The 18,493-nt window shown below is 41.6% G+C and overlaps 4 protein-coding genes across 6 annotated transcripts; 2 read left to right on the top strand and 2 right to left on the bottom strand.

The window, feature by feature from the left end:
* Positions 1–11: 11 nt before the first annotated feature.
* On the bottom strand, positions 12–5,892 carry LOC135639363 (ribulose-phosphate 3-epimerase, chloroplastic-like). Of its 2 annotated transcripts, XM_065153091.1 has the most exons (10): positions 5,605–5,891; positions 5,091–5,205; positions 4,065–4,205; positions 3,801–3,914; positions 2,640–2,718; positions 1,434–1,543; positions 1,290–1,346; positions 962–1,031; positions 754–804; positions 12–283 (listed from the first exon to the last, which is right to left on the bottom strand). In XM_065153091.1, exons 1-9 carry the CDS (start codon positions 5,715–5,717, stop codon positions 755–757), a joined length of 849 nt encoding a protein of 282 aa, XP_065009163.1. In that variant the 5' UTR covers positions 5,718–5,891; the 3' UTR covers positions 12–283; position 754. The 2 variants fall into 2 exon arrangements, with proteins under 2 accessions (XP_065009163.1, XP_065009164.1); XM_065153092.1 differs by lacking the exon at positions 12–283 and having other exon boundaries at positions 751–804; positions 5,605–5,892.
* Positions 5,893–6,122: 230 nt separating this feature from the next.
* Positions 6,123–8,149, top strand: LOC135639766 (methyltransferase FGSG_00040-like). Its single transcript, XM_065153656.1, has one exon. It carries the CDS (start codon positions 6,328–6,330, stop codon positions 7,930–7,932), a length of 1,605 nt encoding a protein of 534 aa, XP_065009728.1. The 5' UTR covers positions 6,123–6,327; the 3' UTR covers positions 7,933–8,149.
* Positions 8,150–8,674: 525 nt separating this feature from the next.
* Positions 8,675–13,160, top strand: LOC135639760 (pentatricopeptide repeat-containing protein At5g15300-like). The gene is made up of 2 exons (XM_065153643.1): positions 8,675–10,715; positions 12,965–13,160. Exon 1 carries the CDS (start codon positions 8,727–8,729, stop codon positions 10,347–10,349), a length of 1,623 nt encoding a protein of 540 aa, XP_065009715.1. The 5' UTR covers positions 8,675–8,726; the 3' UTR covers positions 10,350–10,715; positions 12,965–13,160.
* LOC103987490 (2-hydroxy-palmitic acid dioxygenase mpo1) lies at positions 10,874–13,763 on the bottom strand. 2 transcript variants are annotated; one of them, XM_009405814.3, is made up of 4 exons: positions 13,156–13,763; positions 11,431–11,493; positions 11,257–11,328; positions 10,874–11,191 (listed from the first exon to the last, which is right to left on the bottom strand). In XM_009405814.3, the coding sequence occupies exons 1-4, from the start codon at positions 13,528–13,530 to the stop codon at positions 11,180–11,182; spliced, it is 522 nt and encodes a 173-aa protein (XP_009404089.3). In that variant the 5' UTR covers positions 13,531–13,763; the 3' UTR covers positions 10,874–11,179. The 2 variants fall into 2 exon arrangements, with proteins under 2 accessions (XP_009404089.3, XP_009404088.3); XM_009405813.3 differs by having other exon boundaries at positions 10,874–11,183.
* Between the last annotated feature and the right edge of the window lie 4,730 nt (positions 13,764–18,493).

Here is an 18,493-nt window from a genome sequence, read left to right as displayed (position 1 = left end):
AGGGGTGCATATAGGCAATTGGATTTCTTGATTTTCGAATGGAATTTTTACCCACATCCTTATTCACACGGCAATTTACAATAAATTAATTAACACTGCAGGAAGCATCAAAAAGCTGTATTAAGCATAAAGCCAACTCAAATAGTTTCCGTGGTTACCAAAAGATTCCTGTAAATGCCACAAATCACAATTACAAACTTTGAACATCGTTGATCAATCGGGGCGAATGACAAGCTCCAAGCCTTGCAGGTTGATGTTCTCAACAGGGTTTTGAGTTTGTTATCTGCATAAAAATGTATATTCTTTTAACAAATAGCAATATCGTAAGTTGATAAAGAGAGAATTTAGAACTGCTTAATCAATGAGCACACAATAGTAAGACGATTACAAGATAAATGCCACTGAAAACTTTGCCTTAAAAAGGAACTGTCGATTTGTATTGGAGTACAAGTTCATTTTCATCTAAAGGTTGAGGAAAATTTTGCTCATTATCAATAGAATCACCAGAGGATGTTTAAATCATATCTGTTTCATTACAATTCCCATCAATGATCCCTCTTTCTTAAACAAATAAATAAATCAGCTAACTAAGGTTCTGGACAAAGAAGTAATTTATTTATTATAGGCAATAGAAATAACCCATACTGGTAGAATATGTCACTGTATCCAACTTCAAGTGTACTGCTGTAATGACTTACAGTGGAGTGAGCACCAATTAATAACACCAAGTAATCCTTGTTGATGAAACTGTACCTTATACTGCAACTGCCGTAGGTCTTTTACTAGTCTTGATGCCTTTTATTGCTGCAAAACCAAAAATCATTCATTAAATGAAATGGGTACACGAGTCTTTCAAGATTGAAGTTTCCCATTGTTCCTTTCACTTCTATGTAATCCTAATGGATAGTTCTGAGAGTACAAAAGTTTTAAGTTACTGAACAAGAAAGTACACAGACCGTACCTTCTGCATAATTTTTAGCACCAAATACTGCAGAACCTGCAACTATGGCATTGGCACCAGCTTCGATAACCTGCAATGCAGAAATAATTAAATTAGTTGCTCTACCATAAAACTCAAACCGTATTGCTACTTGACTTAGATGAGATCAGGAATCTTGTCAGTGAATATGGAGCAGAAAATGCAACAGCACTAGTTGGTTGTAATATCAGAACTATTAGAAAAGATGAATCAATATGATGGTTTTCTGTTTTAGTCATAATTAAATAGGTATCCCGCGAAGTAGTCATCTTTGAACAATTAACTAATGTTTAAGAATTGAGAACGGCACCTTATATGCGTTTGAAGGACCAACTCCACCATCTACTTCAATCCATGGATTTACACCCTGCATGTCAGGGAAAACAATAAAATGCATATCCCATTGTTTCCAGAAAGCTGATTTGGAAAAAGAAAATATGTTGTTCATATGTACCTTTTCAGCACATAACCTCCTCAATTCTGAAATTTTCTTCACCTGACTTTCAATAAAACTCTGCCCACCAAAGCCAGGATTAACTGACATGATCAAGACCAGATCAACCACTGCCCAAGTGAAAAGTGGAAAATTGCTCAGTACTTCTGGAGTTGATATTAGATGTCATCTCAGAATTAATAACTTCAAGTGGCTAGTCCTTCCAATGAATCATAAACCATATAACACTAGATATGAAGACGAATCTGAAAACCCATTTAAATGGATAATCACACAAACTTTGTGGGCCAACCCCCAGAATATTACATAAGCAATGTAGCATGTTTCTGGGCTCATTCACTTATTTATTAGTTCCATTCCAACAACATAAAAGAGGCTACTGGACCCAAAGCCAGCATTCTCATTCCAACTATTAATAGGACCTGAATCAACTAGTATTTGCAAGTGAAAAATTAGGTGTTTTTGTGGGTTTCAACTCAGCAGATACCATGTCTGTTCAACAGCATCAGACCCATTGCCTTTTTCATCAACATGGATCAAATTCTGTCTGGAAAGAGGCTAGTGTGCAACCCTTCTATGTTTCCTTATCCTCGTATTTCAAGCCTCCGGACCCTTGTTGATGGTACATACCATGCGAACAACTGCATTATATGCCATCAGAATAAGAACCCTGGCTCAAATCATAGACTAAGTTCCACGGAAGGATTCTTTAAAAAAAACACTGCAGGCACTTTAAACATCCACATCAATTTCATTGTTTTGCACCCAAAAAGTATTGCATATTTGATCTGGAGTATCACTTTAAACACCTACAACCCAGTAATGCTGTAAATAATAAGTATATGTACATGACTCTGTATAGTTAATTCTGTTATATTTACTGTTTGACATAATATGATATTGACAGATGGCACAATTTATATGTAGCACTGTATCTAACTTTGTTTCTCTAAAAATAGAACTGTAAATACTGTTTTTTGCTGTCACATGCATCCTTAACCAAACTGAATATATCCTGTAGTAAGCCTAAGCAACTAAAAATAGATGACAAGAAAAAGTTAAATAATGTAGAAAGTAGAAACATCAACTAGTCAAGCAAAACCAATTCAGAGATATTAAAGATGGCACAACTTATATGAGATAATTATAACAACCAAACTGAATATTGAGAAATGTCTGATGTAAATTCTCAGAGAAAAGTCTTACCATCTAGCACATACTCTATGGCACTTAATGGGGTTGCAGGGTTTAAAACAACGCCAGCTTTTGCTCCAAGACTCTTAACCTGAAAAAATCGAGGGTTAAAGTACATATTTGTCCAGTCTCCAGTGTACAACTTCCAAACTGTCACCCAGTACAATTCACACAGAGAAATGAAATAATTATAACAACCACATGAGGAAACATGCTCCAAACTTTAATATTCTGGTTCGTTTTCTGAAGAGAAAAACACCGTACTCCTACATGAGGTCATGCCACTGTCAAGTCCCAGAGTCTATAACTGAACCTTATCTTGCTAGGCAATAATAGTGAAGGGAAACCAATAATCTTTACTTTAAAAAGAAAACAGTGTCATATTTAAAGAATTTCAAGTAGACGATCAGTTAATTTTCTTACGGAACTATTTCAGTGACTTAAAAATGCAATCTCCGATGTAACCACAAAGAAAAAAATACAAAAGTTTTCAGTTGGAGTAAGCAGTTTTCTGGCAAGTTTTCTGGGGAAGTTAGCTCCAAAAAAGCAATTGCAAAAATTATCATCACACCATGACATGAATAAGATGTTTGCTAACTACTTTCCTTCCATGGAAACAGAAAGGGACCACAACTCAAAAGGTATGACATGTAAAACCACGATCAGTGGTGCTTCCCTATATAGCTTTATCAGTTTCACCAGAAAGCACTCAAGCCATATGACAATGCACAACAATAAATTTGCGCAGAAGACAAATAGAATCAAGATGTCAAAACATAACAAAAGGTTTTACACATTTAAGCCAATCACCTGACTTATTTGTTCAGGAAAAGGGTTCTAATAGAGATGATACTTCGTCTAAGAGCAACTTTGTAACCTCCACTCTATAATGGAAGCATTGATCTATAGATGCCCGAACTCAAACTTCAAAATGAAGATTTAATTAGTATATACGATTCAAAAATATAATTGTCCAGCAGACTATTCTCCTAAATAAGTCAATTTGATATAATGAGATAGATTAAGGGTGCATAAAAAGTTATTTGCAACAGGATGAAATTTGCATATCTTAAACTTGTATGTTGAATAAAAAGTGTATGGACTATTGCAGGCATGGACCACATGTTACCATTTCACTGTAACTGAGAGAGAATATTTGATTCTACAAATTACCTGATTAACTGTCCGATGCAAATGAATAGTAGATGATTGTTCGCAATGAACACTGACAATGTCAGCACCTGCCTTGATAAAGTCTGGAACTCGCTGCTCAGGTTCCACAATCATCTGAAATTGGGATACCACAATAAATAAATTAAATATGACTCAATAGAAACAAATGTGTAATTATTGGGGAAATCAAAATTTTATAAATATGTGAAAGATTGTAAATTTAAAGCCAGAACTTTGATATTTTAAAGCTGGGAAAAAAAATACCAAATGCACATCCAATGGGAGATTAGTCACTGGGCGCAAGGCATCAACAACAAGAGGTCCTATGGTGATATTTGGCACAAAGCGTCCATCCATCACATCAACATGAATCCAATCACATCCGGCCACTTCAACAGCTTTAACCTATATGCATAAAACTGATCATTAATTTCCCCAAAGCAAGCTCTTCTTCAACCATGTTGTCATCAAAATTTTTCAACATCATGCCACAAATTCAGAAAAGAATTTTTCTATGATAAAACAAGAATAATTATTAGCAGAAGCATCAGCAACAGAAAAAGAAGTAGACGTAGAAGCAAATTTCTGATCTATTGGGTCAATGGCCACAAACTCATCTATCGAGATGATTTTCCCTATACAGTGAGAACAAAACTATCTAGCCTGACAAATTTCAGTTTCATATAAGAAAAAATCTTGAGACATTAACGATTTAAAATTGGTTAGTCAAAACATACAAAAACAATATAAGAACGATTTGATTGACCTCCTATTTCAAATTAGCAGGTAAAAAGCATCTCTCAAAGAACCCCAAAGTATGTTGTGACTAAGGAATCTCAAGCTGAAACAAATATAATGTAAATGACCATTAAGTTCCTACATTGGGTGCATGAAAAATTAGCTCCCAAAAGTCTAGTGCTTGCGTTAAGTTGAACACTAAGGTATAAGCCATGCACTTTAAGGAATTCTTTTTATGAGACATGTGCCAATCAATTCTTGAAAGTCTCTAATGTTCTTAAGAAACCTCGGACTAAGCTAAATTCTCTGACATTTGAACCTGACAAATAGCTAAATCGACCAAAAAGACTCCAAGTGCAACATTTTAAACCATGATTTAGTTATCTAATTTGATCAAGTAGATGAATACGCTAGTATTTCTTAGTTATAGCAGACTACCTGCCTTAGTGAGAGCTTCAAAACAAAATGTCCATGAACGCCAATGAAATCATGAACTCAAGGAAATGCCAGGTATAACTATTTGTTTTCCTCAGATCAGAGTTCGAAGTAAACCTGCTCACCCAGCTTAGCAAAATTAGCAGAGAGAATAGACGGTGAGACAATTATGTCGCTCTTTGAGTATCTTTCAACTCGTGCTGATGCCTTGACCACAGTTTGAAGCTTCCTCCTGAAATTTCTTACGGATAGAACGTGAGCAGAATAGAATGAAAACAGCTGCCTATCATGGAGTTTCAAACATCATCATGCAACTAATTCGCTGCTCTAGGTTAATACATCATGTCATTGCCGAAGTAACAGAAGTCAATACTGTTATCAAGTAAATAATAAGAATAACAGAGATTATTATATTAAACGCTACGAGGGATACCCAACAAAGAACATAAGGCCAACCGCAACACAAATCCAGTCTTGACAAGAACGGGATTCACAAATAGGAACAACTCGCAGAAAGAGGGCTTATTGAAGATGGAACAGATTCTCACACCAATTTTGCGAACTGAATCCAGGAAATAAACAATCTCAAGCAACCAAGAACGAGGGGAAAAGGAGGTGGTGGGGGCGAGACCTGACGCCGATACTGTCGGGCGGCGGGGAGACAGAGAGCCTCCGCAGGCGTCCGCGGTGGGGCACCGCAATCGCCATCGCAGACGAAGAGGAAGCGGCTGCCGTGGTGATCATGTCTTCCGTATGTGTCGGGTCGTCGCGCTCTTCACCACGCCTTCGAACCAATACGAGAAGAGGGGCAGGAAACGAAAACTAACCATATATGTATTTATGAGATGGAGAAACAGATAAGAGAGACGGCCATGAGAGCCCTAATTCTCAGCCTCACCCTCGTTATGTTATCTACTGGTTTCGGCGTCGGGACGAACGACGAAGCAAAGGCGGAGAAAACTCCCTCGAAATCACACGCAATGAGATGGGCCCGCTTCTTCGATTATTATTATTATTATTATTAGAACTCGAAAAGATAACTATATAAAGAATACGAGTCAAAATCAAGTCAACATATGAATCATAATCGACTCACGCTCGTGATTTGGCTCGCTCAAGAAATTGCCTCCATCTTAGAATCCACACAATTTATTTGCACCGATCTTAAAGCATATCCGCCATAAATTGCAATGATAAGCTATGATTTGAACACGTCAAACGTAGCCGTTACAAGGAAAAGTAATGAAGCCCAGAAAAATTAGGACACGAATGAATTCGACCGTTACATCGTCCCGTTTCAAAAAGCCATCGCCATTCCTTGCCTCTTCCCTCACTTGGACGATCGAACACAAACATGAAGGTGAGCATCGAAGAGCACCTGCAGCAGCTGCGGTCTAGGGCCACGGAGCTCCTCCTCCGGGAGGACTGGAATGAATACATCAACCTCTACTCCCGCTTTATCTCCCTCTGCCGCAGCCACCTCCTCGCGGCCGGCAGTGGCGCCGCATCCGATTCCCTCCATAAGACCCTCTGCCTCGCCCTCTCCAACCGCGCCGAGGGCCGTTTCCGCTCCCGCGACCTCCCCGGCGCACTCGAGGACTGCGACGACGCGCTCGACCTCGACCCGGCTCACCTCAAGTCCCTCCTCTGCAAAGCCAAAGTCTTGCTTGACCTCGACCGTTACTCGTCGGCGTCCGAGTGCCTCAAGTTGGCGCTCGCAAGCCAGCCTTCCGGCGGTGCCGCCGACGTGGTTCGGGGGCTCTCGTACCGGTGCCGGAAGCTGGAGGCACAGTCGAGGACCGGGAGCTTCGACCTCTCCGACTGGATCTTGAACGGATTCAGCGAGAAATGCCCGGATCTGGCAGAATACATCGGCCCCGTCGAGATCCGGAGATCCACCAACGGCGGAAGAGGGCTTTTTGCCACCAAGAATGTGGAGGCGGGTACGCCACTGGTTGTGACAAGGGCAGTAGTGGTTGGAAGAGGGATACTGCCAGAATCCGGCGACCGGCATGGCGAGAGTGCTCGAATGGTGATGTGGAAGGACTTCGTCGACAAGATTCTCGATGTCGCTGAAAAATGCAGCAGAACACTTTGCTTGATCTACCAACTATCCGCAGGGACCGGGCAAGGCGAGCTCGACGTTCCTGACATAGACCTGTTCAAGCCAGAGGCAGCCGAGGAGCTCTTCGTTCTCAAGAGCAAAAAGCCAGACGTGGGTAGAATATTGAAGGTCTTGGACGTCAATTGCCTACGAGAAGAGGGATTCTCCGCAGGGATCCACGGAAAGCACAGCAACTACATCGGAGTGGGGCTATGGATACTGCCATCCTTTGTGAACCATTCTTGCAGCCCGAACGCGAGGAGGCTGCACGTTGGCGACCGGGTGGTCGTTCACGCGTCCCGCGACGTAAAGGCCGGCGAGGAGATCACATTCGCTTATTTCGACGTGCTCTTGCCGCTCGACGACCGAAGGGCGATGGCGAAGGGATGGGGATTCGAGTGCAGCTGCGAGAGGTGCAGATTGGAGGAGTCTGTCGGCTTCAGGCAGGAGATGAGGGAGCTGGAGATGGTCATGAAGAGTGGGACCGACTTAGACGGAGTTGCAGTGAGACTGGAAGAGGGGATGAGTAGATGGTCGGTGAAGGGGAAGGCAAAAGGTTTCCTGAGAGCATCGTTTTGGCCTGCTTATTCCGGCGTTTACGAGTCTGAGAGGCTGACGAGGAGATGCGGACGGCGGATTCCGGCGGTGTCCATGGCTGTGCAGAGCGTATCAGAAGCTGTGGGAGGGGACGAGAGGATCTTGAGGGCGTTGTTGAGGAGACTGAAGAGAGGTGGAGGTGATGCCATGGAGATGGACAAGGCGATGAGGTTGGGAAGAGGTACGTACGGCAAGATCATGAAGAAAGCGGCGATGAAAGCTCTGTGTGAGGTTGCTTTGGTCCACTATGCCAATTGACTGTGGCCAGTCCTCCCCCTTGTTTCCATTGTTTTATATTGTGCATACGCTTATGCACTAAACCAGGTTTTTATTCTGCATTAATTAACTTATTTTTAATTTTTTAGTACAATGTATTTTTTTTTCTCTTCTCGTCTTTCTCTTTTTTTTTTATTTTCGTCAAAGGATAATATCAACGTCAATAAGTAGCTTCGAGTGGCAATAACATTCAACGTTCAAAGAAGTTATCGTTAATGTTATTAATAATGAGTTGAGAAGTGTCAAAAAAGTCATGAGAAATGTCGAATGAAAATAAGAGGTTATAGGGAAAAAAAGATAAAAGATAAAATCGTAGCTATAGATATTAAAATAAATACCTTATTATTTTTAAAGAGATTATCAATAACAAAAGAATAGTGAATAGTAAAATCTATGTTATTTATTGAATCTTAATTTGGATGGAGCTTTAAGCTGTGATACTAAACCAAATGAAAAATTAATGGAATTTATATATTCAGAAAAAAAAAAAATTAGAATAAGAAGATAAAAATGGAATTTATAAATAATGGTGTCCTGAATAAATTTTCAACAGAGAAAAAGGCCATTCAATGAATAAAAATACATTAGTGTGAGGTTTTATGGAGAAATTGTTCATATAATAATGCAAACTATATATCAGTGGCTTAAAAGAGGGCCAAAGATAAATGGACGGTTAAGATTAGAGGATTTATGAATTGGATGATCAAACTATAGATAGAGCATCCCCCTGTCCGGCGCGGGCGCACTGATCGTTTCGCTTTACCTTGTCGCCCTTCATGATACGGAAGTCAGGCAACAAGCGGCACCAACCGGCGGTATGGCGGCGCTGCCGCACCATCCGCTCTCTGAGGCAGATGCACGCCCTTATGGTCGTCACTGGCTTCCTCTCCGACGCCTCCGCCCTTCGGGAACTGCTATTCTCCTCGGCCGTCTCGGTCGCGGGCGCCGTGCCTTACGCCCTCCAACTGTTCGACCGAATCCCCCGCCCGGACCTCTTCATGTGGAACACCGTCATCCGCGGCGCTGCCCACACCTCCACGCCCTCGGACGCCATTTCCCTGTTCGCGCGCATGGAGAGAGCCGGCACACGGCCTGACAAACTCACCTTCCCCTTCCTCCTCCGCGCTTGCACCAAGCTCTCCGAACCCGCGTTGGGTTCACAATTCCATGCCAAGATCACAAAATTTGGTCTGGAATCAGATTCCTTTGTCAGGAACGCACTCATTAACATGCATGCGAATTGTGGCGACTTGGCAGTGGCTGACTCACTCTTCGATGGGTCTGCCAGACGGGACGTCGTTGCGTGGTCCGCGTTGATTGCAGGCTACGCAAGAAGAGGTGAGCTGACCATCGCACGTCAGTTGTTCGACGATATGCCGTCCAAGGATTTGATCTCTTGGAATGTCATGATCACTGCATGTGCGAAACGAGGGGAGATGGCAATGGCACGGGAGTTGTTTGATCGGGTTCCCGAAAAGGATGTTGTGTCATGGAATGCGATGATCGCTGGATATGTGCAATGTAGGGAGCATGATCAAGCGATGGAGGTTTTTGAACAGATGCATGTTGCAGGGGAGCAGGCTGATGAGGTTACCATGCTGAGCTTGGTTTCTGCATGCGCTGATGCTGGAGTTCTGGATATCGGCAAGAGGATACATGTCTCCCTGATGGAGATGTGCTCTAGAAATGGGCTTTCTACATGTCTTGGCAATGCATTGATAGACATGTATGCAAAGTGTGGGAGCATTCAAGGAGCAATGGAGGTTTTCCGGGGGTTGAGGGAGAAGGACCTATCAACATGGAACTCGATTGTTGGAGGATTAGCAATCCATGGTCACTTTGAAGACTCGTTATATTTATTTGAAGACATGCTTAAGAAGAAATTGAGACCGGATGAGATCACTTTCGTCGGCGTCTTGGTTGCTTGCAGTCATGGAGGGATGGTCGAACAGGGAAAGGGATACTTTTGCCTGATGCAGAATGAGTATGGGATTGAACCAAATATCAAGCATTATGGTTGTATGGTGGACATGCTTGGGCGTGCAGGACTTCTGAAAGAAGCATTTGAATTTATAGATAGTATGAAGATTGAACCAAACCCAATTGTGTGGAGGGCACTGCTTGGAGCTTGTCGAATCCATGGTGATGTCAAGTTGGCTGAGCGAGCTAATGAACAGTTGCTGAGGATGAGGAATGATGCGAGTGGGGACTTTGTGTTGCTCTCCAATATTTATGCTTCAAGAGGAGAATGGGGTGGAGTGGAGAAGGTGAGGAAGTTGATGGATGACAGAGGAGTTAGCAAGGAGGCTGGCTGTACTCTGTTTGATGCTGATAGTAAAGAGCTCATGCAATTTTTGTCACAGGGTAAACCTGGTTTAAGGATGAAGGAAGCTGCTTGATCGATACTACTTTCATGAAGAATGTAGGTTGATATGTTTGCAAAACTGGAGTTCCTAATGAAGATCCTGGGGCGATACCTTTCTCATGGCTATGGAGATTTTATATCAAGGGAGAAACAATTCCTTTTTCATTTTCTACAAGCAGCCATGTAGAGGAGCACAGGGAGGAAATCGTGTGACAGCATAATTTACCAACTGCTGGCAATGTAGGTGTTGCCATTTGATGGACATTATTGGGGGCATGAACAAGTTATGGGGGACATGAAATGGATCTGCAATTTGCAAAATTGGAGCTAGTAGCAGAGACAAGCAGTAAGAACTAAAGGTTTCAGAAGCTGGAGCCAGACAAATGGTTCTTAAGAAAAGGTGAGGCAGGGCTTGACTCTCTTTAAATTCTTATGCAGCAGCTTAATGAATTTTTGAAGGACTGAATTTGAATCTTACTTGTGCCGCTTATTTCTCTCATCACCAAATCTGCAACCTCTCAGCTTTGTAGCATATATACAACTATTAGGCACAAAAAATCATGAAACTGTCAACAACTTTTTACTGATATTTGGCTGTTCATCAGTTTGCCCGACACTCCCTTACACTCCCAACAGCATTCTTATTCTAGATTAAGAAGTATACAAACTCAACATGAAAAGTAGAACATGTGATTTACAAGAGTAGCAAATTTGGACTAGCATTCTTTCAGCTATTTCCGAGTGCCTATAGTTACGATGTCTTCTTCTCCTTGCTTGTTTGCCATTCTTTGCGAGCACCCTCAATCTTTGCATTGACACCAGCATGGAAACCAGGGTATGGTTCATAGCCACACAGATTTTTCATCACCTGCATTTCTGCAACAATGTAAATCCAAGTACAGGAAATAAATCTTCACAAACTACTGACTCTAAATGATTACCTCTAGCAAGACAAAGAATGGAGCAGTCAGTAAGGCCTGCACGAGGTTATCAAGAAGAGCTGGAGCTCTCTTCTGCCAGAGTTGTAAGACTATGGATTAGTTTTGTCTGATGAACAACCATATGGCTTCAAAAATAGGAAATTCCAGAGAACACCATAATTTTAGTGGGAGTACCTCGAAAAGCCCGTGGCCTAAAAATTGCCCAGTCCAGCAAAATAATTGTGCAACCAGAACAACCTGGAGGAGAGATTGGCCCTGACCATAAGCTCAATCAAACAAGAAACGAATATTATACCTTCTAAAATACATCAGCACTCTTCATCTATAGCAGCAAAATCAATATTTCTTATAGTTTTTGTTCGTGTGGAGTAAAATCATCCTTGCACACTAAAATCTAATACTGAGGTGCATATTTCTCTTTATATATTTACAATAAAATGCTGAAGATTGCTTTGTAATTTATTATGCTCCTGGTTAATTTTAACATGCTATAATTTGAATGAAGTACCTATTCATGACATTTAGGTTACTGCAATGTGTCATGGTGAGTAAACTACTACTAGCTTATGTTTTAAATTAAATAAAGAGATAACACCGAGATTTTAGGGGTTTTGTATCGTTCTCCTATAATTAAGTCATAAATGTTTGTACAAAGAATTTGTTTCAGAACAAACTGTAGAAAGCAAAGAAACAGTGAAACTCTTGCATAATGCAGCCAAAAGAAATACACATTGGAGGTTTTGTACATTGCGCTTTTCTTATTATAATTGATGTTGCTGTTACAACATTTCATCTCTTATAGATAACATTTATTTTTATTGGTGCACCAACCAAGAAAGACAAATTTTTTTTGTCATGCATCTAACAGAGTTTTGTTTTTGTTTCTTTTCCAGTTATTGATTGATTTGTTTTATTTGGTAGTATGCCATTTTTACTTATTTTTATATATTTAGATCGAGGATATCTCATGAAAAGAAGGTGTGGTACTCGTAATTTTATAGAAACAACTATGTCAAAGCATGTGAATGATACTGCTAGCAATACACATCCAAAAAGGCTACTTGAGTATATGACTGATGGTAATATTTAACATTGTGAATAGAGATTTTCTGTCTTCCCTTTGAGAGGAAATGCTGATGCAGTGACTACAAATTAATATGTACGGTTAGAGTTATAGATGTTTGGACTGGGACATGGGCAGATAAAAAGCACTATATGGCATAATAAGCAACAAAGGAAGATTGTCAAATCATGAAAACCAAAATTTGCCTGATTGCTAACTTTTAGAGTGTCAGAAACAGTAGAACATTGGTCTCTATCAGAAAAAAATGTCAGGTATCCATGCAAACCATCTATAGAATCTGCTATAACAATTTCCTCTTCCTATTGTATGAAGAAACAATTTCCAAGCTTGTTTAAGGACAAAGACTTGTGTACTTTGAAGAGGGAAAACATGTAGTTCTTATGAGAGCCAGCACCAGGAGAAAGTTGGAAACAAAACTCTGATCCTAAATATCGGAATTGACATTGATTCCATATTTCTGCTGTTACTCCAACAGAGGAGGAAACAAGATCATTAGGTTCATCGAAAGTTTATAGGCTGGTGAAGCTGGTAATGGACAGTGTTATGGATGGCCATGGTTTTGAATATAGCTTCCATAACTGTGAGATCTCATAAGGAGCTGAACATAGTATGTTTATGATGCAGATTTCAGCTCCGTGGGAGGTGACATCAGCATGCCATTTGTTTTGGATTGTCATTTGCAATTCAAAGGTCACTGGGAAGAAGATCTGAGGAGTCTCCACAGAAGATGATTAAGAAGCACAAAAGACAGTGCAGCAGATGTACTTCAGGTAGAAGAGAAGGAGAAAGCAGAGGATGGGCTGCACCAACATCACCTTCCAAGCAAGAGAGAAGCCAAGGCGACTCGCAAGGCAACCGCTGCCGGCCCAGCAGAGGACGCAGAGGATCGCGGCCAAGGATCCGGCTCTCCGATCCATGAGCACATAAAACAGCCCGAAGGCCACCGCAAAGGCGAGGCCGAGGTCGACGGCCAGGACGCCGCCGCCGAGCCAGGAGGGCAGGTCGAGGAGCGGCGGGGTGAAGTGGAAGAGGAGGAGGGAGGTGTATAAGATTGGCCAGACGAAGAGAGTGTCGATGAGGACGTTGGTCGGGTTGCTGTGATACGCTCCGTAGAAGGCGAAGTGCTTCTCCAGATCGAGCATCTCGCCGGCCACGGACGAAAGGCGAGGGAGGTGATGGCGGACGGACATGACGTCGTGGTAGTACGTGAGGAAGAAGACGAAGGGAAAGCGAATGGGTTGGGGGGTGTTCTGTAGCGCAACAACACCCGGATTTGGTTGAGGTGAGAAGGAATTGTTCGAGATCAGCAGGCGGTAGAAGTTCGAGACTGGTTTGTGTTGTCTGTGGGTGTGTTGGATATTTTGACTTGATTGATTGCCCCCCGTTTGTGACAGCCATGGTTTATTTATCTTGTTGGTTGACCAGATATATATATTAATGCGGCAGAAGATTTGAGAAGCGCTACCAAATAAAAAAGAGTGAAAATTAAATTACATATAGACGTATAATCTTTCTAGATAAGTTAGTTCCATCACGAGATGGTGGATTATCCCGAATCGAATCGGGAGAGTTGGTCTGAATCGATCGATCTTAACGCAAGGCTAATTGCTGACCGTGATCGTCGCGGCACGAGAAAACAACTCAGAAACTAGCAATTTTTGGACGTGATAGAGATTGCTTGCTCACATGATGTAGCTATGTCGAGATAGGTAATGGTTTGCATGTGAAAATGGATCAATAATTGCCAAAAACCCTTGGAACCACTTCAATGGCAAAAAGGCTGGATATGGTCTCGGATGGCACGACGACGCTGCAACCTGCTTTGCTCGTCGCTTGCTTCCACAACAAAACATATGACTTATGTCAAACACACTTTCGTCTGGTTTTTTACATGCTACGATGAACACGTTGATGGTGCAAATGTTAATAGTCTCTCCACCTTGAAAATCCCGAATTAATTTTTCCTACAACGGCATTATTGCTAACATTTGCATGTAAATGTGCAAATGTTAACTAAACCGAATTAATCAATTTTGAATCGATTCGATCACATGATTCCGAATCAATTCCAGTTCGAACTAGACTACACCATATCGAACCAAAATAATGTTTCAATTCTATTCAACCCGTTTGAACACGACATCACTCCCTCACACACAAAATAGAAAGCTATTTTTGAAAGTTCCAAGACAAGCACGATATGTAATGAAAAATGTCGACCATTTTAATCCCTTGAACCCCCCTCAAATGACATAACACAATGGGGTTCTCGAACAGGACAATTCCAATCCATGCATCGTCCACCTGTTGGTCACTCACTTGAATAATAAAATATATGTTTGATGCGACAAAGCAAACATTTAACTACCACATCACCGTGGAACCCGTGCACAGCGATACAGAACGTTAACCTATTACTGAAGCTCACACCAGGGCCAGAATCCAGCATGACAATTACTGTAACCTCTGTGAGGGAGCAATAATAGTTATAACTTATACATCAGTTCTCGCATCATCGGATTGGATTGTAAAATATGAAGAGTCCTCAAAACGCAGCTACTAAGGTTTGATTAGATCTCAAAAACTGATTCATGCTATTAACGTGAAATAAGGGAATAAAAAAGAGCATATTAGACAGGGTACCATGCACCCATGCTTGATGAAAGTTCGGACCGGCAAACATGCATGCCAGACATTTACCAGAATCAACGTAAACATCTTCACTGCCATATAACAATCTTTATAGGGAAACAGAAAAAGAAATCAAATTCAGATATATATACAGAAAATGCCAGCTACTACATCAAATATCAATGGTTAATAAAGATGTTTTACTGAACCTTTTCTTGCTCTCACCCCACATCAGATATATGGAATGAGCAGGAATAGCATATTAAACCTGCAATCTGAGACGCTGATAAGACTCACCCAGAAAATAAATTAAACGCAAACATAATACCGATCAATAGAAATGAAAGATTTAAATACAAGGGACACAAGCAAATGACTCTCTGCAGTTACATCGGTCATCAGCCACATCAGCCAACCAGATGATGATAGATATTTTTTAGCTAAAATCAGTCACAAAACGACCTCAACTCAAACGGCATTAGCAGCCATATAAAGAAAAAGGATTACTATCACTGGTTTAAATTTTAGAACGTGATTGGTGCAACCAAGTCTTCTTGTTATGACCCTCAACGAGTACTAAAAGGAAAGGCTATTATCAGATTAAATGCAAGTTATCTATTAAGAAGGTATAATATAAAAAAGAACTAGAACATGTGAAAGATAGGCATAAAGGCTTCACATATTGAATGCAAGTTATCTATTCAACTTCTTCCACTAGCAAAAAAGCCTTCACATATTGAATATTGAGTAAATCTAAAGTGTCATTTATCATTGAGATGCATATTGATAGGGGCGAATATTGAGGCCAATGATCATCTAACACATGCCCGCATGCATGGCAATCGTGTCAACCGCATAAACAAAACTTGCCTCTCCTTCATCTGCTCACATAGACGTGAGTCCAAAGCAGGCATGCGGGCTGCCTCCTCCCTTAACGCCTACATGAACAAAAGGACAAAAGTAGGCTGTTAGAGGCGATCAAGAGTTGCCTCCCCCACAAAATATTCTGCCCCTCTACCGCCAGATACAAAAACTCACATTTAGCACAATTAATAGGGAGATTGTTTTTTACTACTCATTACCACTCACCATCCTCGGGTTACTAACGTGGGTATCAGAAGGACTAGTTCGAGAAACCTTTCCCGACCTTGGTCTTCGTTCAAGTGGCATCTCGGGAGCTCGACATTTTCACCTCGGAGGCACCTCGAACAACCAAACGCACATGGGTTAGAACCACATCAGGCTAACCAAGACGTCAATGACATCTTCCCATAATATTTTTGGCGCTAGGAGGGCTTGATGTTGTAAGAACACCCACCCGTTGATCCTCTCAATGAACCCTCGAGCAAGCACCCTTTCCACACATTAGGACATCCACCTCGACGCAAACACCGATAAGATACTGACGTCGATTCAACGACCCGAGTCTCTCACCCCAAGGGACGGCCCCAAACCAATTATTGATCCCCACCGAAGTGTTATTAAACCTCACTCAACAAGTGCAGATGTTAACGAGCATGATACCGGTTGTCTCTCTGCTATTGTCCTAGTTGGCCCAACAGGTGATACCACCAACTCAACCGCAGTCCCCGGCTTCACCACCACTAGCACCCATCAAGATTCCCCGACCCAACGCGGTGCCAACATCCCGAGAACGCTCGAGGCCTATAGGATCGCGGACCAAGGGGGCACTTCGGCTCCTAACCATGAAATTCAACAAACCACACCACCCTCAGTCTGCCCCACTAGAATCCAAGGCCCAGTCAACGGACTTGACGAAGAACTCCCTATGGGTCCAACTACAATAGATGGACCAACGTTTGAAGGAGATGCAACGAAAGCTCCAATAGTCAAAAGGGGAAGCGTTAGTCAACCCCACCTCGAGTCGATTGTCGTTCACCCAAAAATATCAAGGAAAAACCAATGCCAGTAAGCTTCTATCTCGTATCCTTGGAGGTGTTCGACAAAAATGTTGATCCGATGAAGCACATTGCAGCTTTTCGTGCCCAGATGTCTCTCTCTATATAACACCTCGGACGACTTAATGTGTCGCACCTTCCCGACCACATTAAGATGTCGGGCACAATAATAGTATGCTCACCTGAAGCCACTTTCCATATAATCTTTCGCTCAGCTAGCAAGGAAGTTCAAGATACATTTCCTCGAGAGCGTACGCCCTCGGCCTTCAAATACAACAGTCAAACCCCGGCAACTCACAGTCTTCATCGCTAAGTTCATAAATCAGGTCCGAGATGTAGTAGATGCCCATCCATCACTCATAATATAGACTTTATGATGGGGCTTAGGGCCCCTCGCCTCTTTTGGTCACAAATAGAGAGATTATCGTTGATTGTACCCGAGGCACTCCAAAGGGCCAATCAGTACATTGTCGTCGAGGCAATGGTCTCTAGCAAGGGTAAAGAATCACGCAAGACGCTGAAGCAGGAGTGACCATAGCTAGCCTCGATCGCAAGGTCACCTTGACATAGGAGAAATAAATGACCTGAGCTACCTCGCCCAAGGTATGAGTTAACCCTCTTAAATATGGTTAGAATTGAAGTTTTCTTGCAGATAAAAGAAAAGGGCTCTTAAGGGACTCTCACCTAATAAAGACCCCGTTGATGAAAAGAGATACTACCGATTCCACTGAGATCACGATCACAACACTGAAATTGTCATGACTTGTAGGAGCAAATTGAAGAGCTCATACGTCAAGGACACTTCGGACGGTTTATTCGAAAGCTTCAGGAACCTTCACCCCAACCTCAAGGTAGAGAGGCAAATTGATATCATCATCGGTGGACCTATCTAAGGGAGAGATAACTCCTCGACCCATAAGGCTTATGCCCAAACTACCATTGAAATACGCCCGAGGATGGAAAGCGACCCAAAAATAACCTTCAAAGTGGAAGAGGCAAAGTACCTCGACTCGAATCATGATGATGCCTTAATGGTCTTTGTGAGGATGATCATCGCCAAGTTAAGAGGGTCATGATCAACACAGGTAGCTTTGCTGGTATCTTTTATTTTGATGTTTTCTAAAAACTTAGGCTATCAATTAACTATCTTACCCCAAAATTCTAGTTTGGAACATTGAATAGCTTATATCCATAAAACATCTGACATAACATAGATAAAAAAGAAATAAGAGTTAAAATTATTCCAATTACCATTACTAAAGTAATAGGCATTTTTAGCATTAAAAGGTATTTTGGACTAATAATTCTTCCAAAAAATACTAATAGTTCCATAACAAAACCACTCATTCTAAGCAATGCAAGAGAAGCCATTGAAAAACTATTGAACAAGGTAAATAGTTTTGGCATTGGGATTGATACCCCCTCCCTCCCAATTTGTCGAGATACGCAAAACATATTCTATCACAACTCCTTCCCACCAAGAATTAAAGTGCAACACCAATAAATCCATTTGAGAGCATTTGTCAAATGGCATCGTTGAGTCCAATTCCGATTATAGAACCAATTCTTGTCATTCTTCAACCCATGTGATAACAAACAATGT

Source organism: Musa acuminata, chromosome BXJ3-6, assembly GCF_036884655.1.
Source record: "Musa acuminata AAA Group cultivar baxijiao chromosome BXJ3-6, Cavendish_Baxijiao_AAA, whole genome shotgun sequence".
In the NCBI taxonomy this organism is placed as follows: domain Eukaryota; kingdom Viridiplantae; phylum Streptophyta; class Magnoliopsida; order Zingiberales; family Musaceae; genus Musa; species Musa acuminata.
Note: the sequence above shows the minus strand (reverse complement) of the source record. Positions and strands in the feature narration are given on the sequence as shown.

Coding starts and splice junctions, on each gene's coding strand:
- LOC135639766 (XM_065153656.1), top strand. CDS start 6,328: ATGAAGGTGAGCATCGAAGAGCACCTGCAGCAGCTGCGGTCTAGGGCC.
- LOC135639363 (XM_065153092.1), bottom strand. CDS start 5,717: ATGATCACCACGGCAGCCGCTTCCTCTTCGTCTGCGATGGCGATTGCG. Junction 5,206..5,604: donor CCCGACAGTATCGGCGTCAG/GTCTCGCCCCCA, acceptor AAGAAATTTCAG/GAGGAAGCTTCAAACTGTGG. Junction 1,544..2,639: donor CATAGAGTATGTGCTAGATG/GTAAGACTTTTC, acceptor TCACTTGGGCAG/TGGTTGATCTGGTCTTGATC.
- LOC135639760 (XM_065153643.1), top strand. CDS start 8,727: ATGATACGGAAGTCAGGCAACAAGCGGCACCAACCGGCGGTATGGCGG.
- LOC103987490 (XM_009405813.3), bottom strand. CDS start 13,530: ATGTCCGTCCGCCATCACCTCCCTCGCCTTTCGTCCGTGGCCGGCGAG. Junction 11,494..13,155: donor GCTTCTCTCTTGCTTGGAAG/GTGATGTTGGTG, acceptor TCTCTCCTCCAG/GTTGTTCTGGTTGCACAATT. Junction 11,184..11,256: donor CATTCTTTGTCTTGCTAGAG/GTAATCATTTAG, acceptor GCAGAAATGCAG/GTGATGAAAAATCTGTGTGG.